Source organism: Stegostoma tigrinum, chromosome 26, assembly GCF_030684315.1.
Source record: "Stegostoma tigrinum isolate sSteTig4 chromosome 26, sSteTig4.hap1, whole genome shotgun sequence".
In the NCBI taxonomy this organism is placed as follows: domain Eukaryota; kingdom Metazoa; phylum Chordata; class Chondrichthyes; order Orectolobiformes; family Stegostomatidae; genus Stegostoma; species Stegostoma tigrinum.
The window spans coordinates 14,194,022-14,217,566 of record NC_081379.1 but is presented as its reverse complement, the minus strand read 5'-3'; the positions used below and the strand labels follow the sequence as shown (position 1 = coordinate 14,217,566).

The window sequence follows — 23,545 nt, the reverse complement described above, 5'->3', positions numbered from 1 at the left end:
AATGCCCTAAATTTTTTCCAAACAATATATGGTACCTTTATAGCACAATAATGGGAACACCACTACCTGCAAGATCCCCTCCAAGCCACTGGGCATCCTAAGTTGGAAATATACTGCCATTCCTTCACTTTCACTGGGTCAAAATCTTGAAATTATCTCCCTTACGGCATGACTGGTCTACCTACAGAATATGGACTGCAGCTGTTCAAGTAGGCAGATCACTACCACCTTTTTAAGGGCAACTAGGAATGGATAATAAATGCTAGACCAGACAGCGCCACTCATGTCCCACAAGTGAAAGAAAATAACATTAACTGTCTCCTGTTCAACTCAGGCCCTATTATATCCAATACTATTGAGTGTTATTATTTTAAATAATAGCTTTTAGACTCTAACAATCTCAATGATATCTTATCCAACATCTGCCACAGCCAAATGGAGAAAAGCATAATTATCGACTATTTTTTTCAGCATTTGTTTAGAGGCAAGTGGACAACACTGGTAGACCAATTTTTATTGTTAAACCATGAAAACTCCACAGAGGCTGATAGCCCGTCACCTAGTCACCCTTTTACATGTGCATAGCGCTTGACACTGTTCAGTCTTCCTCAGAACCAGCTTCTTCGATGCTAAACAGATGGGGAGAATCCACGGGTTCTGACAGCCTGTCTACCTGTTCTGAGGAACTGGGCATCATTTGCTTCTGCTGTTTGCAACTTTCAAGCGGCCCACGTGCTTGCTCAGGACGGCCTCACCTACCCAAACTTTGTATGTCACAGGACCTGATGTCATGTTGACCATGCCTCTTACCCATCCCAGGGCCATTTCCCCAGTTTGGGCATCAAACTTTATCCCCAGAATTAAACACTCTCTCACTTAGAGGAGTCATGTGTCCAACAATGGTGTTCCTGATGCCAATTCTGTGCCCTCCATTTCCAGGTTTACGAAGATCAAATTTGGAGCTATCCCCAAAGCTGCATGAAGGATCGTCCGAAAATTAAATAGGAACCAAGACAGTTTGGTATTGAGTGAAGTTGTAGCCTGTTTCCTGAAGCATTCCTTCAAAGTTTGGACAGCTCTTTCTGCCAGATCATTAGATGGATGGATGGTTTGGAGCTGCCCCCTTATACGCAGAATACCATTCAACTTTAGGAAATATTCTTGTTCGTTGAGGGAAACAAAGGCCTGTTATTTGTGACCATCACTTCCAAGAGTTTGTGCAGTGCAAATGATGCTTGTAGTTTTGCTCTTGTCCCAGTGTTTGATGAATAATTTCTATGCATATCCAACTACTTTGGAGTGGGCGTCCACAATGACTAAGAACATTGAGTCCATGAAAGAGCTGGCATAATCAATGTGTAACTAAGTCCAGGGTTTACCTCGCCATTCCCATGAATGTGGGGGAAGCTGTTAACTGTAATGTTTGTCCTTGTTGGTAGGGTGAGCACTGCCCCAGCAATGCGGCAATGCCTCATCCAATGCTGGCCACAAGACATAACTTGTCACCAACATCTTTGTCAGGTAGAGAAAGGTTTCAGTTCTGGTTGTGATGGCCACTTTCTTTCCCTATCACCACCAGCTGTTTTAATTTTCTCAGGATCAAATCTTTTTATATCTGCATTCAAATATTGTCGGCTGTGACCGGAAAGGTGTCCAGACTCTTCTAGGCACATCACCATTGCTGCCATACCGGCCAGACGGAGGTGGCTCAATGCATCCGCATTTGCTAAGTGGCCTCACAGACAGCAATCCAACTTGCAACTGTACGCACTTTGAATAAGAACTCAACATTGGATTTAACCTGAAGGTATGGAATGATATGGCCCTGTCCTTTCTCAGTAGCCTGAGCAAGGGTTTGTCATCTGGTACTATTACAAATTTATGTCCATAAAGGTATCGGTGGAACTTTCTCACACTGAAGATTTATCAACCAAATCCTCCTCCTCTACTTGGGCACATTTGTGCTCCGCATCAGCCAAAGTCCAGGACACGTACGCTACTGGACATTCCTCTTTGTTGTGCCATCTGTAAGCCAACAGAATCCCGACATTGCACAGGGAGGTATGCTTGGTATCATAGTGTGCCAACAACATAGACGATGATAGCTGCTTCTTCTTTTCCCTAAAGGCTACGTCTTGGCTTTGAGACTACTTCCAAGGAGCCAGCAGTAGTGAGTCCCCTCAAAATATTGAATATCGGGTGTTTACATATCAATGTTATTGCTCAAGAATTCTAATAACAACCATCCTGTGCAAATATACTTACACACCCCAATCTACTCTCAATCATGAACACTATGATTGGGTGTCAGTGGCAGTGCGGACTTACATGCAGTTTGGATTCTGCCTCACCTACTTAGTTCAACCTCATTTCAGCCTTGTTCCAAATGTTATGGACCAGACCAGACCAGACCAGTCCAGTCCAAACCAAACCACTTTCAAATATATCAAGGTGTTGGCCTAACGTTTTCTCACTTAAAGTGTAAGGTGCTATGTTCCAGCTGTAATTCAATTGGTTGCATACTCGGCTTTAAGCAAAAGGCAGATTATTCTTACTCTACAGTTAAATGCAAACAAAAACAAGAATTAGTCAAAAACTTTAATTCTATTGGAGAATTTAATGGAATAATAGATTCCTTAACTACAAAATAGCAATGTTCCAATATAGTAACATCCCATAAACACACCCTTGGCAAAGGCAAGTTCAGTGAAATAGATGGTCTCACATGGACTCGAGTGTTTTGCTGCAATAGGGAGACATAGCAGTTTCCACAGTCATCTTCAAATTACATCAACCACTGAAAGTTAAAACTAAAACCGTGAATCCATGGGAACCTGACTTCACACATTCTTGCTGCTTCTATCGCTCCAACTTTCAAAAGCAAACCCTCAAGGCCTTACAAGCTGCTAACTTTATTGGCTTGGAAAGGACTTCTCAGCACCTTCATGGCAACCTCTCTTCATTAAAAAGGATAAAATACACCCCTCAAAGCCATAATACTGCATCACAAACATGGTCCAAAGCGGTGAAGTCAAGAAGGGAGGTGAGGGCTACCTTTAGCTTCAGTAGAATCTGACCTTGTGAGGTATCAAGTAGCTACGGCAAAAGTGAAGTTAATGGGACTCAGGGAACAACTCTGCTGGTTGGAAACATACCTAGGGTAAAACAAAAACAGGTAGTTGCCTTGTTGGAGATCCATCTTCTCAGACATGTTCCTCAGGGTAGGATCTAAGGTGTAACAATCCCACACTATAAACATACTGGGGAATAGCAATGACCAGAAACTTAACTGAGCCAACCACATATTTTGGTTAAATACTACAGTCACAAAAGCAAGTCAGAGACAGGGAAGTTTGCAGCAGCCATCTCATATCCTGACTCCTCAAAGCTTACCCATTAATTATAAGGCACAAAGTCAAGAATATGATGGAATACTCTCCACTCACCTGATTATATACTGCTCAAGAAGTTTGATATCATCCAAAGCAGCCTGTGGAACCGACACCTCGTCCAACAACTTCAACACTCATTCTTTTCATCAATGACACACAGTGGCAGCACTGTGCATCATCTACAAGCTGCACTGCAACAACGCAATTCCTTAGATGGCACCTTCCAAACCAGCAGTTCCCATCACTTATTAGGACCAGGGTAAAAAATATATAGGAACATCACCACCTGCTAGCTTTCCTTCTAGCCACATTTTCCTGTCTAGGAAACCTTTCACTCTTCATTTTCTGCTGTCATAATATCTTGACCTCCTTCCTAATTGCACTACAGGCATTCCGAGGCCTCAGACCGCACAATGTCGAGATGACAGCTCATGACCACCTCCTCAAGAGCAATAGAGTTGCCCTAACCAGTGTTATCTACATGCTGTTAAAGAATAAGGTGTCAGATGTTTGGCATTTGGACATGATAATGCTCTCACAACATTGTTATTCTTGCCCTTGAAAGCAATAGAGATTGCAAGATAGCAAAATGCTCTTAAATTATGTATACTAAGCCACACTTGTTCACCACTCCTATCTTCGCATCTCTACATCTCTTCCTGGCCTTACTTTATTTTTTGTTACAATTTCTTCCAGGCGTCTGTCACCACCATACCCTTTGGCTCTGAATCCCACTCATTCTGCACAAGATGGTGCTAAATTACTTTGATCCTGCTCATTGGAACTCCCTAATTATTTCCAAGCTATTCCTTTCCATATTTAAAAAAAAATCCCTTCAGCCAAGATTTTAATCACTCATCCCAATTTTTCATTGCATGGATAAACACCTAAAGTCCATCATCTATGTTAAATAATAAAACCTGTTTCTAACTCCACAACACCTACTAATAAAAACTTGGAGTATTTTCTACGTTAAAAGGGTGTTGTCACAATGGAAGCATTTTGCCTTCACCTTTCTGTATAGTGGTGACTTTGTTGAAGTTTGGCAAGTTCCAAGTGTATGACTAAAGAATTTTACAACAGTAGCAGATCAACATCTTCAAATAAACAGGACTGCCATGAGAAATTTTGCTTTGAAACCTTTAACTTTCCCACCATTAACATGCTCCTCAAATTGAGAAAAGGCAATGAGAATACAAAAATTCTATCACTCATATTGCAGTTATTACTATTCATTATGTTAACAAGCTAGTGATTGATTCACTAAGAGGCAGACGTTTTTAAAGGAAAAAACATTATGAATTCAATGAAAATTGAAAACATACGACTTGAGTCCATTTCCATATTGTCCAATCTGTGTGGATTCTGGAGTCCTTTTGGCAGATTTCCCAAACTGGATGACACTGGCAGCCTCATCTGTCAGGAAGAAATTTTCATCAATTTAGAAAGAGCCAAATAAAACAATGTCTAAGCAACAAATATGACAGATTCCAACAGCACAAGAATCCGGACAGGCCTATATCAATAATCGTACAGGTTAAAGCCATCAATAATTGGCAAGCATAAGGTTTACACACTAGAGTAGAACTGTAGCACTGGATTTTGTATTTAATATACGGGTTTTCCAAGGACAGCCACACACAACTTTACTGCAGTAAGCCACGCAGTACAGGGGGTTCTCGTATAATGCATGCTCCAGCAACGTGAATGGGCTATAACACAATTGAGGTATGGGCAACAGCATTTATAAAATGCAAACTGTGTTGGCTATAACACGATTCCAACATTGACATCACATGATCAGCACGTGATCTTTGTCCTGAACATGTCCCTAAAGAGTCCCCGCACTGGCATCAAGGATCCTTGTGCTGTGAGAGGCAAAGTACAATTCTGCCATGTTACCCAGAAAATGTGAAGGCAAAGTGGCAAGAATGATAACAAGCAGCATCCTGGTGATAAAATTACTGGTGGTCAATGCAAGAAGCTATAATGCTGGAAGAGAAGCTAAATGGTGCAAAGCATTTTGAGTGTAATGAGAGAACTTGTGATAATGCTTGTGCAACAGATATGAAGGAGTCTATCTTATGCACCATTAGAGAATGCAGAAAAGACTAAAGCAAGCTGTTTTGCAGGAACAAGTTTGAGTGCTGACAAATCTGAGCGGTGACGGACAAAGGAACTTGAGTGGGTGGAGTAGCTTCTAACAGTGCGGATAGAACAGCAAACAAGGAAAGTGATCTTGGACAACTTTTCTCACCACAAAAGAGAAAGCCGTATCAATTTATGAAGATCTAACAAAACAAGCCAAAAATCCTGTTTATGTGCTTGCCTTTGGTACTAGCAGTGGCTGGTTTTAAGAACCGCAATGCTTTTTATAACGTAAAGTTATGTGGCAAAGCTTCCAGCACAGAAGAGGAGCATGCAATAGCATTTCCTCCCAAAGTTAAAAAAAAACTGAGAAAGAAGGTTACAACTTAGATCAAATTTTCAATTTGGATAAGACAGGTTGATACTGGAAACGAATGCCGTCAAGAACCTATGTTTCTATAAATGAAGTACACGCTCCAGACTTTTAGATGGCAAAGGATTTAATGACTGTGCTGCTGGATGCTAATACGAGTGGAGACTTAAAGCTTAAACACACGGCGGTGTAGCATTCTGCCAATCTGTGAGCCTTGAAAGGTTATCAAGTCTACTCTAGACATCTACTTTAGGTCAAGCGAGAGAGGTTGGATGAAAGGACAAATGTTTTCCTGACCTGATTGTTGATGTTTTGGAAGATGTTTTTAGGAGTATTGCAGGGAGGAAAAATATGTGGATTTCAAGATTCTCCTCATCCTGGAAATCAATACCAACCCATCCTCCCGCCATTGGTAAGCTTCCTGAAAACATCAAACGGCTACTTCTATCCACAAGCACAATCTCTCTCTCCTTCAATCCATGAACCAGGGTGTAATAGCAGCTTTTAAAGCTGATTATTTAAGGTGCACGTTTAAAAGGGTGATTTCAGCCACTGGGGGGATATGGTCGGTGTTCCTCCATTTTGGAAGAGATTTAACATCAAGACTGCAACTGACATTACTGTGGAGTCGTGGAATGATGTCAGTAAGGATTGCTTGCATGCAGTTTGATGGAAGCTTCTCCCAGATTTTTTTAAGATTTAAAAAGCTTTGATCCATCGGAGGTGCTCTGAAGAATCAAAGAACATTGTGCTGATCTCACAAAGCAAGTTGGATTTGAAGAAGCGGAGAGTGAAGATGTTGAAGAGCTGCTTGAATCCGATTTGTGAAGACCTCTCCACAGCTGATCTACAACAACTGGTTGCTGAGTGGGAAGTCGATGCTGGAGGTGAAGATATAGTAGTCCAGAATGCAGCATCATGAGAACTTTCCATTTCTATTTTGTCTTCTATCCGGAGGGGAAATTGAGAAGCAGTTGCGAAGATTACAATGCAGAACGCAGCAGGGTAGCAGTTCGTGAAGGAAGATTTTCTTTAGCATGTAAATTAATTGCTTCTTCATGAATGAAGAAAAAGGGCAAAGCAGCAAAAACTGCATGTCTTTTTTTAAAGACAATCCCCAAGAAGCAGTCAGAAGACAACAAAATACATCCATCCACATCTGCAGCAACTATTTTTCGCCCTAACCCTGCAAACAAAACTGCACCTGAATGTGACAATTATGACGACAATTCTCAGCCCCTGCAATTATCACAGCGACCTCAAAACTTACATCCCGCCCCCTTAACTTGTCTGTCTCCTCACCACCTATCTTCTCCTCTATCCATCTTCGATCCGCCTCCCCCTCTCTCCCTATTTATTTCAGAACCCTCTCTCCATTCCCCTTTTCTGATGAAGGGTCTAGGCCCGAAACATCAGCTTTTGTGCTCCTAAGATGCTGCTTGGCCTGCCGTGTTCATCCAGCTCCACACTTGGTTACCTCGGAACCTCCTCCCCATCAAGTCATCTTGACAAATTTTTCCCCCCAGATAAGGTGATAAACTTACTGTTATTTCATTATTGCAGGTGAATTAAACATTTGTTCAAAACTGCGCTATCCTTCGTGTTAGTTTTTGAGCGATTCTGAGTCATTTTGAATGATCTCTTTTGTTGGTCTTCACCAGTCCTCCCATAGAAATGCAACTATTGTGTTATGGTGGAACACCCTGTATCAAGCTTGCATGTGCAATTCCACACAAAGTTTTCCAGCACTATCCACAACGTTATGAATTCTATTGGGGATCATCAAGTCCCTGAAGTGGCAAATTACATCAATATGAAGCTACTTTTGTTTACTGGTACACAGCCTGATACAAGATAATTGTGTCTAGTTTTGAAGCCCATGTAAAAGGAAGGAGTATATTAAATTTAGCTTTTCAATTGCTCAAAGGGCAGCAGATCAAACAATTTGATACAATGGAGAAACCTCGCAGAACCACAAGTTAATTAAAAAGGCACAAATACTCATCCCCTCTCAATTTTCTAAATACACCACCTCTCAATCCACCTCTTTGCAAATCACCATTGTGTCTCTCACACGTTTATTTTTAAAATAAATTTGTGCTGAACCAAAACTTGCAAATTAGACACTGCTGATACAGTTTTTCAAACTTGAGGTACGACAGTTAAGATGAATTGCGATGAGCAATTTACTAAGAATTGTAATTTGCCCAAACTGCTCTCGCATCCAGTCAGGAGGCCAAACAATGTCACATTGCTAAACTACTGTAATTAAGGAAAATACTTTGTTCAGCTTTAGCTCGCAATTTAACTTTGAGAGTTCAATATGTTCCAACCTTAGATGAGAGATTGTGCACAAAGCCTAGAGTACATCTAAGTGGCAACTTGACAGCAACATCGCCCCATAAACTTTAAGTGAACTAAACATAAAAGCAATGACGACAATGTTGTTGAAATATGTAAATAATTTTTTGGGCAACAGAGAACTTTACATGCAAGAATATATCCAACACACTACTCAAAGTAACAGAAAAGGTGAGGCATTATGGAGATCTACAGTAGTTCCCACAGTTATATTATTTTATCAACCTGAAGTAACAAATTAAATCTCTAAAATTTCAGCGATCAATTTTGTTAATTGCTTACACAAGAGTAAAATAATTCCTTGATAATATAAATTCTAATTTACAATTGATGTAAAAATACGCCAAGAAATCCTTACACTTTCTGAACTTTATTTATTTTGCCAGCAGCTTTTTAAGTATCAACTCTGCAAACCCTACCGAATACTCACCAAGTGTTCCTACCTTTATTGTAATTAATCCAACAAGAATGAAAACAATTTGTGGTCTTGCACAAGTTGACAGACTAAAATAATGGAAACTCCCACTGGGTGGAACCATACCAAAAAAGAACCAATATTCAATTCTATCAAGGCACTACCAGCTTTTAGAGATTGGGAGAAAAGTCAAACATGTTATTAGCCAGGATAAGAAAAGCACACATTTAGGATTAGACAGCAGATTGCAAGCATTTTACCAATGATAACGGCATCCAAAAACTGTCTTACATTTCCTGTTTTCATGGAAACAATTCTCTACCTTCATTCATTTTGGCAGCAAAGTGGAGATCAAGAACTTGGCCCCTCAGCAGAACTGTAAACATATAGGCCTGATACAATGTGTCTTAACACCCTTCCAGCGTATTTATTCATCAAGTTGCTTTGCAAACAAAAAAAATCCCCATTTCACATTTTATTTTTGTTTGAATCACACTTCTGATCTGTACCTATCCTCAAGTATCACATCAGGATGATGTTTACTTACTGCAATCCATCCCAGCTCCATCGTCCAGAAAACACAGCATGAACGTTCCTCGCAAATCTACATTCCGCACTGAAAAACAGGCATTGAATTTTAGCTGGGAACATAAAACATACATAGATGCTTTTGTCCAGGTGCCGACGTGAAGCATATACCAGGAACAATATGGTTTAGGGGCTTCACCTCAGAAAAAGAACCAGTGACATCTGCCCAGAATAAACCAACATCTCTGAACGACGCTATCAATTTAGTATGATCAATGACAAGTTACAGGCAGTTTGTACGGTGGACTTCAACCACCAGAAATCAATGCAGAAGATCCCTTCTTCAATCAAAATCTGTATCATGGATACAAAACTTATCTTTAGGATATGAGGTAGACCAAAAGAGAAAGGCATGGGATAAAGGGAAGGCATGCTGGGGGCAGTAAATGAGGGCTACATGAGATAATGGAATTGGTAGGCACAGTATTTTGACAGCAAATGTTGAGTCTCTAGTTGAATAAAGATTGAAAATTCCGCACATTCCAACCACTTTTTGAACTTTGAAAATGCGTTCATGAGATGCCAGCAACATAGGCAAAGTCAATTGCTATGGTCCAACTGGTACACTCATGGCTCTGTTAGGAAGGAGTTCCACGTTTTTGAGCCAGCAGACCAAGGAATGACAAAATAGTTTAAAGGCAGAATACTCTGCAACTTGGAGGGGAACTTGCACGTGGTTGTTTTCTCATGTGCCTTCTGCCCTATGTCCCTCTCGTAGAGGCTGTGGGTTTGGAAGGTGCAGTCAAAGGAGTTTTGATGTTGCAGTGCATTCTGAAGATGACGCTGTTACCAATATGGTGACAGAAATGAATGTTTAAGATGGTAGACTGAGTGCTATTCAGGTGGATTTAGGCCAGAAGAGTATGTGGCTTCAAGTATTGTTGCTGCTGCATTTATCCAGGCAAGTGAAGAACACTCCACTAAGTTCCTGACTGATGCTTGGAGACAGTGGACAAGCTTTGGGGAGTTACTCACTACAAAATTCCCATTTCCCCTGTAACCGGAGTATTTATAATGACTGGCCCAATTAAGTTTCAGGTCAAAGACAATCCTCAATTAGTTGATGGTAGGAGATTCAGTGGTGGCAATCACAATCAAAATCTCAGGAGATTGTTAACTTTTATTCTGGTTACTGTCTTGCACTCGCATGGGACAAATGTCATTCTGAAATACCTAAACAGTTTTGGCCCTTTTATCTAAGTAAAGATATATTGGTATTGGGCGCAGTACAGATAATGTTCACTTTGGTTGTTATCAGGTATGGAAGGTCGCAAATGAGGGGAGGTTGAGTAGATTGGGCCTGTGTTTCTTGGAATATAGTAGAACGAAAGGCAATCTTTATTTAGGGCACCATCTAGGGTAGATATGAAGAGGTGGTTTCTCTAAGTGGGAGAGTCTAGGTCCAGAAGGCATCATTTCAGAATAAGGGCTCACACGTTTCAGACGGACAAGGAGGGATTTCTTCTCCCACAGTGTAACAAGTCTGGTGAATTCTTTATTGCAGAGGACTATTGAAGCTTAGTCATTAAGTATATTCATGGATGAGGCAGGTTTTTAAAAGGCAAAAAAGAAAATCGGTAAGGGAATCGAGGATTGAGACTAAAAGGCAGAAGTGAAATAGGAGATTATAAGATTGCCGTGATCACACTGAATGAAGGAGCAGAATCAACTGGCTCAATAGCCTAACTCTGCTCCAACATCTTCTGTTCTTACCTCATAAGGCTTGTTTATGAACAAAGAGCATAACAAATTGCTGCAGAGACACTAAATCAAATGTCTTGTCTTTACCCACACTTCCTCCAGGAAGTGCTCAAATGAATTATGCCACCAGACTTCATGCAAATATTAAATATCTGAATAATTCAGATCTCAGATGACCTTAACTTGTGCTTCTATATATACACAATTTAATATAACTCATTGTGTACATGGATATATAATTGTTTTTTGGTGTGATATTCATCCATTCAAGTGCAGAATTTATGCAACCGAGACCCAGATAATAACAAGACATGAAACTGGTGTGTACATAGTGTGCTTTTGAGAGCCATCATCCATCTGCTTCTCAAAGCAGAATCAACATGAAATTTCATGCCTGACTGCGTGGGCAGTAGACCTGCTTTCACACATTTGCCAATTTTCAACAACCTGTTCTCAGGTCTTGGAAAGCAGCCAAGGAACAGCTGTAAGCCAATTTTTCTTTCCTCAGAAATACTCAGTCTCTATGTACCTCAACTCTGCATGACATAAATCTGAACTTGTGACTTGGGGAATATTACGGAGAGTAGATTTACTTTTCAAGTCAACTCCTAATTTCAGGTTTTTCACTTTTTCAGTGACTTCATAATTTAGATAAAACAAAGTAATAGCATCTGCTTAACTTACCAGTGTAAATATCCACTCTTGTAGCAGCAGCATCCCTATAAAATTTATCAGAGAAATAAATAATTGATGGAAAAATTAAGTTCAGGACATAATGGTCAAAAATACCAAAGATTAAAATCTTTCAAAACTCCAAAGTTGCATATCCTTACAATCACACTATTACATTGCTGTTAGTAAATTGTGGATAAAAATAAGCTTTTTGGGCGACTGATGTCAAATATTGCATTATGCACTCTAAGGATCTCACAGTAATTTTTATTTCGGCCAGTATTTTCTGGAATATAGAAGATATATTCATTTTGCTCAACACACTTTCAATAAATGGTCAACTTGAAAGAATAGAAAATTGAGAAAAGCACAGAAGGTCGATCAATATTTTAAAAGAAATAAGATGAGCAGATTTTTAAATCAGCAATGGAATTGAGGAGTTAAAAGGAAGGAAAGCGGAGTTGAGGGTTATCAGTTCCTCCATGATTTCATTGAATGACAGAGCAGACTCTATGGGGAGCATGGTATATTTCTGCTCCTACATTTTATATCCTTACCTAAACCTTGAGCTTGGTTAATCCTCTTTTGCATACTAATGGACTTATGCTTCCACCATTTTCAAAACATTTAATTTCCAATTCTGAGAGTTTTACTAATGGTTTTGGATTGGGAAAGAAAATTAAAGGCATTGAGATGCTTAATGCATTAAGCATGCTATCTTATTTAATTTCTAACAGGTTAATGCCAAAATATGTCATCAACCACAACTGTAAGACAACAGGCCTTGGAGTCAAATTGCTATTAGGCCTCCAAACAAGATTTAGTGAGTATTTAAGAACCAAAGACAAATGGGCTTTCAAGCTTCCCTTTCAATTAGTAAAACTATAACTGACGTTTGATGTTGGTTTTTCACTCGGATTTCCAGTTGCTTTGAATATCCCAGAGTCCAAAATCCAATCTGTCCATTTTGTATATCAACAATAACCAAGTTCAGTCACCTGGGACAGATGATTCCAAAAAGGTACACAAGTGACTACTGAAATTCTTTGTATTGTCAGTCTTAAATGAGTCATCTTTTATTTAAGACAATGTCCCCTCATTTAAGACTTTCCATGGAAACAATCCCTGTCTACCCATCGGCCCCTTCAAGCCCATATATTCATGAGATCAATTCTCATTCTTCAAACACCGAAATACATAAAAAAGACAACTGTAAGAGAACTCTCTGATCTCAAATCAATCTAGTGAACTTTTGCTACAAGTACCAATTCTTCACATAAGAAAATCAAAACTGTACATAGCAGAGTATGGCCTCAGCAAAGGTACTTGTGACAAGATTTTTTAAAATTCATATAATCAAAATTTCTCTGCAATAAAGGTTGACACACTACCTGCCTGTCTAGTTACTTTTTGGACCTGCATTATGTTTCTTGTACAAGGGCAAAGCCTCACCATTTAAAAACCATTTTAAAAAAAAATTCTTCCCTCAAAAAAAACCACATTTCCCAAAATTACAGTGATAGAAATATGCAGCAACCTCAGTCTAACTTGTCCATGCTGATCAGTTACTGTAAATTAATCTAATCTCATTTGCCAGCATTCGTCCCATCTTCCTCTAAACCTTTCCTATTTCATATACTCATCCAGATGCCTTTTAAGTAATTGTACCGCCCTCCACCATTTCTGATGGCAGTGTATGCCATACACTGACCAGCCTCTGAATGAAAAAGTTGCCCATCAGATCCCTTTTAAATATTTCCCCTCTCACCCTAACTCAACATCCTCTAGGTTTGCACTGCCCTACCCTGCGCAAAAGACCTGATTATTCACCCTACCCATGCACCTTATGATTTTATAAACTTCGACAAGGTCACTCCTTAGCCTTTGACATTCTTGGGAAAATAACTCCAGCCTATTCAGCCTCTCCCTAAAGCTCAGACCCTCCAACCCCAGCAACAGCCTTGTAAATCTTTTCTGAACCCTTTTAGGTTTCACAAAATCTTTCTTAAAGCAGGGTGACCAGAACTGAACAAAGTATTCTAAAAGTGGCCAAACCAATGTCCTGTACAATATGAGCTCTCAGCTCCTATACTCAACATACTGATCAATAAAGGGAAGAGAAACAGTTAATGTGCACAGTTAATGTATGCATATCTCTTTGCAACCTTGTAAACTTCTCACATCTCACTGTCTCAGAGCTGTGGATGGTCAGAAAACTTGGAGACTAAAAGAAACGCATCCAAGTTGTTATCACAGTGGCTGAGGCACCACTAGCCATAGCTTGAAGACTGCATTATACATGCTGTTTCCCATCTATTAACCCAGTCCATGCTATTACGTTGTCTTCCTGGTGGCCACTGAAGGAACAACACCTTTTTAAAAAAATCGCAGGATTGCAGGTGGTGATTTCAACATCCCCAATATTGTCTGGGATTTCTTTTAGGGCTAGGGACTGTGATGGGGCAGAATTTTTTCTTTAGAAGACGTATCCAGGGAGGTTTCCTGTAACATTATTCAGATAGTCCAACCTGAGAAGGGGCCATTCTAGACACTATACTGGGGAATGAGTGATAATGGGAACTGCAGATGCCGGAGAATCCAAGATAATAAAATGTGTGGCTGGATGAACACAGCAGGCCCAGCAGCATCTCAGGAGCACAAAAGCTGACGTTTCAGGCCTAGACCCTTCATCAGAGAGGGGGATGGGGTGAGGGTTCTGGAATAAATAGGGAGAGAGGGGGAGGCGGACCAAAGATGGAGAGAAAAGAAGATAGGTGGAGAGGAGAGTAAGGTGGGGAGGTAGGGAGGGGATAGGTCAGTCCAGGGAAGACGGACAGGTCAAGGAGGTGGGATGAGGTTGGTAGGTAGGAGATGGAGGTGCGGCTTGGGGTGGGTGGAAGGGATGGGTGAGAGGAAGAACAGGTTAGGGAGGTAGAGACAGGTTGGACTGGTTTTGGGATGCAGTGGGTGGAGGGGAAGAGCTGGGCTGGTTGTGTGGTGCAGTGGGGGGGAGGAGACAAACTGGGCTGGTTTAGGGATGCAGTGGGGGAAGGGGAGATTTTGAAGCTGGTGAAGTCCACATTGATACCATTGGGCTGCAGGGTTCCCAAGCGGAATATGAGTTGCTGTACCTGCAGCCTTCGGGTGGCATCATTGTGGCAGTGCAGGAGGCCCATGATGGACATGTCATCTAGAGAATGGGAGGGGGAGTGGAAATGGTTTGCGACTGGGAGGTGCAGTTGTTTATTGCGAACCGAGCGGAGGTGTTCTGCAAAGCGGTCCCCAAGCCTCCGCTTGGTTTCCCCAATGTAGAGGTAGCCACACCGGGTACAGTGGATGCAGTATACCACATTGGCAGATGTGCAGGTGAACCTCTGCTTAATGTGGAAAGTCATCTTGGGGCCTGGGATAGGGGTGAGGGAGGTGGTGTGGGAGCAAGTGTAGCATTTCCTGTGGTTGCAGGGGAAGGTGCCGGGGTGTGGTGGGGTTGGAGGGCAGTGTGGAGCGAACAAGGGAGTCACGGAGAGAGTGGTCTCTCCGGAAAGCAGACAGGGGTGGGGATGGACAAATGTCTTGGGTGGTGGGGTCGGATTGTAGATGGCGGAAGTGTCGGAGGATGATGCGTTGTATCCGGAGGTTGGTGGGGTGGTGTGTGAGAACGAGGGGGATCCTCATTGGGCGGTTGTGGCGGGGGCGGGGTGTGAGGGATGTGTTGCGGGAAATGCGGGAGACGCGGTCAAGGGCGTTCTCGACCACTGTGGGGGGGAAAGTTGCAGTCCTTGAAGAACTTGGACATCTGGGATGTGCGGGAGTGGAATGCCTCATCGTGGGAGCAGATGCGGCGGAGGCGGTGGAATTGGGAGTAGGGGATGGAATTTTTGCAGGAGGATGCGTGGGAGGAGGTGTATTCTAGGTAGCTGTGGGAGTCGGTGGGCTTGAAATGGACATCAGTTACAAGCTGGTTGCCTGAGATGGAGACAGAGATCCCCCGCAGTTCGGGCAGCCCTCCGCTCCAACCCCAACCTCACCATCAAACCCGCAGACAAGGGTGACGCAGTGGTAGTATGGCGCACTGACCTCTACATCGCCGAGGCCAGACGCCAACTCTCCGACACCACCTCCTACCGTCCCCTCGATCATGACCCCACACCCGAGCACCAAACCATCATCTCCAACACCATTCATGACCTCACCACCTCAGGGGACCTTCCACCCACAGCCTCCAACCTCATTGTTCCCCAACCCCACACGGCCTGTTTCTATCTCCTTCCCAAAATCCACAAACCTGCCTGCCCTGGTCGACCCATTGTCTCAGCCTGCTCCTGCCCCACTGAACTCATCTCCACCTATCTGGACTCCATTTTCTCCCCTTTGGTCCAGGAACTCCCCACCTACGTCCGTGACACCAGCCATGCCGTCCACCTCCTCCAGGACTTCCACTTCCCTGGCCCCCAACACCTCATTTTCACCATGGACGTCCAGTCCCTATACACCTGCATTCCGCATGCAGATGGCCTCAAGGCCCTCCGCTTCTTCCTGTCCCGCAGGCCCGACCAGACCCCCTCCACCGACACCCTCATCCGCCTAGCTGAACTCGTCCTCACGCTCAACAACTTCTCTTTCGATTCCGCCCACTTCCTACAGACAAAGGGGGTGTCCATGGGCACCCGCATGGGCCCCAGCTATGCCTGCCTCTTTGTAGGTTACGTGGAACAGTCCCTCTTCCGCACCTACACAGGCCCCAAACCCCACCTCTTCCTCCATTACATTGACGACTGTATCGGCACCACCTCTTGCTCCCCAGAGGAGCTTGAACAGTTCATCCACTTCACCAACACCCTCCACCCCAACCATCAGTTCACCTGGGCCACCTCCAGCACATCCCTCACCTTCCTGGATCTCTCAGTCTCCATCTCAGGCAACCAGCTTGTAACTGATGTCCATTTCAAGGCCACCGACTCCCACAGCTACCTAGAATACACCTCCTCCCACCCACCTTCCTGCAAAAATTCCATCCCCTATTCCCAATTCCTCCGCCTCCGCCGCACCTGCTCCCATGATGAGGCATTCCACTCCCGCACATCCCAGATGTCAAAGTTCTTCAAGGACCGCAACTTCCCCCCCCACAGTGGTCGAGAACGCCCTTGACCGCGTCTCCCGCAACACATCCCTCACACACCGCCCCCGCCACAACCGCCCTAAGAGGATCCCCCTCGTTCTCACACTCCACCCCACCAACCTCCGGATACATCGCATCATCCTCCGACACTTCCACCATCTACAATCTGACCCCACCACCCAAGACATTTGTCCATCCCCACCCCTGTCTGCTTTCCGGAGAGACCACTGTCTCAGTGACTCCCTTGTTCGCTCCACACTGCCCTCCAACCCCACCACACCCCGGCACCTTCCCCTGCAACCGCAGGAAATGCTACACTTGCCCCCCACACCTCCTCCCTCACCCCTATCCCAGGTCCCAAGATGACTTTCCACATTAAGCAGAGGTTCACCTGCACATCTGCCAATGTGGTATACTGCATCCACTGTACCTGGTGTGGCTTCCTCTACATTGGGGAAACCAAGCACAGGCTTGGGGACCGCTTTGCTGAACACCTCCGCTCGGTTCGCAATAAACAACTGCACCTCCCAGTCGCAAACCATTTCCACTCCCCCTCCCATTCTCTAGATGATATGTCCATCATGGGCCTCCTGCAGTGCCACAATGATGCCACCCGAAGGTTGCAGGAACAGCAACTCATATTCCGCTTGGGAACTCTGCAGCCCAATGGTATCAATGTGGACTTCACCAGCTTCAAAATCTCCCCTTCCCCCACCGCATCCCAAAACCAGCCCAGTTCGTCCCCTCCCCCCACTGCACCACACAACCAGCCCAGCTCTTCCCCTCCACCCACTGCATCCCAAAACCAGTCCAACATGTCTCTGCCTCCCTAACCTGTTCTTCCTCTCACCCATCCCTTCCACCACCCCAAGCCGCACCTCCATCTCCCACCTACCAACCTCATCCCACCTCCTTGACCTGTCCGTCTTCCCTGGACTGACCTATCCCCTCCCTACCTATACTCTTCTCTCCACCTATCTTCTTTTCTCTCCATCTTCGGTCCGCCTCCCCCTCTCTCCCTATTTATTCCAGTTCCCTCTCCCGATCCCCCTCTCTGATGAAGGGTCTAGGCCCAAAACGTCAGCTTTTGTGCTCCTGAGATGCTGCTGGGCCTGCTGTGTTCAACCAGCCTCACGTTTTATTATACTGGGGCATGACCCTGGCCATGTGATCAAAGTTTCAGTGGGGGAGCTTTTTGGGAACAGTAGTCACAATTCCACACATTTTGAGATAGTTGTGGATAAGGACAAGGCTGGTCCTTACGTTAAAGTGCTAAATTGGTGGTGAAGGCTAAATACAACAACTTTGGCAGGAATTTGGAGAAATTAGATTGGAGTGGCTGTTTGAAAGTAAATTCAAATCTCTATACGGGTGTCTTCTTAAACGGCAGTATCAGTATTCATGACTAGTATGATCTTCTAAGGATGAAAGTTAAGGATGGTAACATTCATCAACCCTGGATGAGAAAGAGATAGTGACAGATTAGTCAAAAAGAAAACAAAAGCATATGTAAGGTTACGGAAACTGAAATCAAACAATGCCCATGAGGAATATCAAGGAAGCAGGAAAGAACTTTAACAAGAAGTTAGAAGGGCTAAAAGGAGCTGTGACGTATTCTTAGCAAGTAGGATTAAGGAGGATCTTGTCCTGTCTTGGAGAGGTCTTGAATCAATTTGATTGAGTTTTTTTTGAGGAAGTAACAAAGATTATTCATTAGGGTATGGCAATAGATGTTGTCTATATGGACTTTACAAAAGCATTTGACAAAGTCCTTAATGATCGGTGGATCTGGAAGTATAAGTTACAGTTGTTGTTACTTGCCATGTGTGACTGGACAGAGAAGATAGAGAACAGTTGTGGAGGTGTGTTCTTCTGTCTGGAGGTCAGTGGTGTTCCACAAGGATCAGTGCCGGGACCTCGTTGTTTGTAATTCAAATAAACAAACTCAACGAAAATATAGGGGATCTAGTTAGAAAGTTTGCAAATTGGTGGAGTTGTGGATAATGTGGATGGCTGTCAAAGGATACAGCAGGATGTATATGAATATAAGAACATAAACAGAAGCTAGAGTACGCCCTCTGTCCCATCAAGACTGCTCCGCCATTCAATACGATCAGGGCTGATCTTTTCATGTACTCAGCTCCACTTAGCCACCAAAGCAAAATGACTCTTAATTCTCTTACTGTTCAAAAATCTCTGACTTAAAAAAATTCAACAAGGTAGCCTCAACATCAGTTGCTAAGCAGGGCAGAGAACTGGCAGATTGAGTTTAGCTAGGACAAGTGTGAGGTGAAGCATTTTGGGGCACAAATACAAGAGAAAAATACACAGTAACTAGCAGGACTCTTAGGAGTACTGCTGTAGAATGAGCTTGGAGTGCAAGTGGCAACACAAGTGGATAAGGTGGAGAGGGAACGTACAGCATTTTTGCCATCAAGTATTAAAGTTGGCAAGTCATGTTACAATTCTATAAAACTTTAGATTGGCCTAATTTGGTGTAGATCTAGGTCGCCACACTATAGGTAGGGTGCAGAAGCTATGGAGGCAGAGAAATAGCGGCTTACCAGGATATTGCCTGCATGGATCAACTTGGATTGTTTTTGCTATAGTGCAAGTTGAGGGTAGCCTGACACAAGTATATAAAATTAGGAGAGGCAATGGATAGGTAGATAGACAGGACTCTCGTTCTCAGGGTGGAAGCGTTAGATACTAGGGGGCATAGGTTAATAGTGAGGGGGTGAATACTTAAGAATATGTGCGAGGCAAGTTTTTTTTTAAAAATGCAGAGGGTGATAGATGCTTGGAATGCACTGCCAGGGAGATGTTAGAAGCAGATACGATGGCAACATTTATGACGTATTTAGAAAGGCTATGAACAAGCAGGGAATAGAGCGGTAGAGACCACATGCAGGCAGATGGGATTGGTTTAGAATTGTATAATGGTCACTGCAGATGTCGTGGACTGAGGACTGATCTTGTGCTATACTTTATGTTCTACTTTTGTGTCAAAACAATCCTGATGACCCAGTAAAGTCCTCCTTATTGAGGCACGAAGGGTAGAACACTTAAGAGCACAGTGGGTCAAACTACAGCACGTGGACTGCAGTGGTTCAAGGCGGCAGCTCATCAACGCCTTCTCAAGGAACAACTAGGGATGGGCAATAAATATTGGCCCAACCAGCGATGCCCACATCCCAAGAGAGAACTTAAAATAATTAAATTATACATGGCATCGCATTCATGTCTGATATTGTTAGAAGGGCAAATTTTGGCTGATTTCCATTTTGCAATCCAAAAGAGTTTATTTTACATTGCTAATCTCACACCTGCTTTAGGTCAGGCCATGCATCAGATTCATTCAGCTTCATTTCAGCAACTGAACCAAAGAAGAATCCTTGCTTATATTTTAATCATGTTCCTTTAATCAAGAGTCCTCAGACTTAATACGTAGCAAATCCATATATAGTACACAATTCAGATATTGATGGCTTTATACATTCCAGAAAAGACTCAAACCTAATGCTGGAAAATTCAACAAGATACAGTGTGAAACAGTTTGAAACATTCCTTGATGGAAGGTAAAGTTACAGACTGTTTATTTTCACCAATTGATTGAGTTTTCATCAATAAATTACGCAGCCATAAACTGGGTGAAAAATCAGTTCAGAAGTCGTATGATTTCTCATGCATAGCATAAATCAACAAATTTAAAAAAAAGTATTGCAGAATGCATGAAAAAAAAGTCAGAAGCCATCTAAGTGTTTCATGCCCTAAATAAAGGAATAGACAGCAGCAGTACAAGAGTTTGGCAGATTGCAACAAAATATCTGGATAAAACTGCAGACATGCATATTTTCCATATAATCAAGAATGTTGTTCTGGAAAATAACAAATCCTTTCTCCCACACACAAAGGCTGTTGTTGCGTATTTCTCAGCAACCAATGGTAAAGTTGCTGCTTTCGCCCTCTCTTTAAAAAACAATATCCTTACAAACTGTCACTTCATTTCAAACATCTCTTTCCTCTTCAAAGCTCTTGAATGTGCTAGAGAAAATTGGAACTGCAGATGCTGGAGAATCTGAGGTAACAAAGTCAGAAGGGTCTAGGTCCGAAACGTCAGCTTTTGTGCTCCTAAGATGCTGCTCGGCCTATGTTCATCCAGCCCCACACTTGTTATCTCTTGAATGTGCTGTTGCCTCCCAAGTGCTTGCCACCTTTTTCATAACTCCCACATTTGAATCATTCCAAACAGATTTCTGTCCTTGCCACAGTGCCAAAAGGCTCTCATCTAAAATTACAAACACTACACTTAATTTCTCACCCTGGCAATAGCCACGGCTGAACTAGACTGTGTGCAATCTTGGCATATTTAACCAAAACTCTGCTGCTCAAATCCTAACTTTCACCAGGTTCCACACACGCATCATGCATGTCTTGATAATCTACATTGACCCTGATTAACCTTAAAATACCCATCCCTCGTTTCAGAAACCATCACGGTCATGGCCTACCTACTTACATCATTTCCTTTAGCCCCAAAACATAATGCGGTATACCTCCATTCTTCCAATTCTGACCTCAAACATAGCCAATCTTAACCACTGGTGACCATGCTTTCTGCTTCAGGGGGCCTTAGCGCTGGAAATTTCTCCCTAAATATCTTTCTTTTAAGACACCAGTTAAAATTGAAATCTTCACCCTTTGTTTTTGCCTTGATGTGTCCTTACTTTGGGATAGAAACAGATTATTTGAGAAGGAGCAGGCAAAATATTGGCAGATGGAACATAATGTGGGAAAATATGAGGTTATGTCCTTGGGCAAGAGAGTTCAACATTATATAAATGGAGAATAGAATACAAAAAGCTGCAGCACAGATTTGGGACCCCTCCTGCACAAATTATCCATGTTAAGAGGTAACAGAGAAAACAAATGGAACACTGGCCTTTAACGCAAAAGGAATGAAGTACAAAAATATGGAAGTTTTGCTCAATCTATTAAGGTGCTAGTAAGTCAACATTGAAAATAGTGAACAGTTTTGGTCCCATCATCTTAGGGAAGATTTCCTGCCAGTCTAGTGAAGGTTCACCAGGTTGATCCTGGCTATGGAGGGATTTTTGAGAGGAGAGGTCAAGTATGCTGTACTCACTGCTGTTTAGAATAATAAAAAAAAAAGCAACCACAATGAAACATGCAAGACTCTTAACAGACAAACACAAGTTGCTGGAAAAGCTCAGCAGGTCAGGCAGCATCTGTGAAGAGAAATCAGAGTTAACGTTTGCGTCTGGTGACCCTTCCTCAGAACTATTCCGGGTTCTAAGGGTCACCAGGCCCAAAGCATTAACTGATTTCACTTCGCAGATGCTACCAGACTTGCTAAGCTTTTCCAGCAATTTGCATTTGGTTTCTAATTTACAGCATTCGAAGTTCTTGCGTTTTTTTTAAATTATAGATTGCACAGACATTTGACAGGGTAGATGCCCAGTAGCTGTTTCCCCTTGTGGAAGAATCTAGAACCAGAAGGCATGATCTCAGAGTCAGAGGTTACCCAGTTGAAACAGATATGAAGAAGAATTTCTTCTGGAGGATAGTGAATCTGTGGAATCTTTACCACGGAGGGCTGTAAAGGCCAAGTATACTCAAAGTATACCCAAATCCCAGACTTTTACGTAATAAGGAAATCAAGGGTAATGGGAGTATTTGGCATGAAAGGGGAGTTTAAACATCTCCTGTGTCTTATGGTTTTACTATACAACAGCAATTGCATAGCATTCAAGCACACTGGGACATCTCAGCACCTTACAAAATCAACTGCGCTGAATTGTAATCATCACGCAGCCAAACACAACAGCTGATTTCTGCCAGCAAAATTTCCACACAATAAACATACGAACAACCAGGATCGATGAGTCCCAATTCCTTTGAAGCAGACAGATAACAGTTCTTCTCAAAGCTATTTGGTTAAAAAAGGCCCTTTTTATAACGAATTAGGAAACGTGGAATGCCGCCCCACATAATAGACTGTGGGCAAAATCTTACCAGATGCAGATTGCTGTGGGCTAGGACAAGCTGTCTCACAGAATTGGGAGAGACGTTCAGCAGGGTTAATCATGAGATTCAAGGGTATCTAGTAGATATTTTTGAGCAGCCTGTTCAATGCATAATGAAGCACACGACTTTAACCTGGGCCTTTTGTTTTAGGCAGAAACGCTGCCAGTGTACCATAACAGTTCCACCAAATACTAATGAGGCCTGAATCTGCTTAGCTTCTGCGGGCAGGTGTTTTCACACTCATGTGGCTGCAGGCATACTGTACTGTACAGTTATTTTGACCAACATTTTTTGTCATGTTGCCACACTAAGTAAGGTGGGACACGAGCATGGATCTTCTCTCACAAAAGGAGGGGTATTACACTGCACCACGGGCACCCTTTACACATCTTCTAGGCTCTTTTCAAGTAGAATGACAAGATTCTCACTAAACATCCCAACAGACGATCAGCACTGCTTCTTGAATACCTTGTTAACAACGCAACTCACTATTGGTTTAGATCTTACCAAACATTACCACATAAACTGGCTGACGATGAAAGGCAACACAGAAACCAGAGCAGACGCTTGGGAGCATTCACTTTGTTTGCTCTAAATGACTTCCATCATGCACACAAGGCATCAACTTCTCAGGGCACCCTACATTTTACAAAGTCATAGAGACATACTGTATGGAAACAGGTCCTTTGGTGCAACCAGCTCATGTTGAACATAATCCACTGTACCAAAATCTGAGAACATTCATGGAACATTTCCAAACCACTTAAACATGCTTCTGCACTTCAATA

The 23,545-nt window shown here is 42.8% G+C and overlaps 1 protein-coding gene across 3 annotated transcripts in view; it reads right to left on the bottom strand.

Moving 5' to 3' along the window:
* The window catches only part of morc2 (MORC family CW-type zinc finger 2), a 107,147-nt gene that overhangs the window by 65,451 nt on the left and 18,151 nt on the right, over positions 1 to 23,545 (bottom strand). For all 3 annotated transcript variants that reach the window (XM_048556396.2, XM_048556397.2, XM_048556398.2), the window contains exons 3-5: positions 11,603 to 11,637; positions 9,177 to 9,245; positions 4,718 to 4,808 (exon numbers count right to left, since the gene is read on the bottom strand). In XM_048556396.2, coding sequence (XP_048412353.1) covers positions 4,718 to 4,808; positions 9,177 to 9,245; positions 11,603 to 11,637 — 195 coding nt within the window. The remainder of the gene's footprint in view (positions 1 to 4,717; positions 4,809 to 9,176; positions 9,246 to 11,602; positions 11,638 to 23,545) is intronic.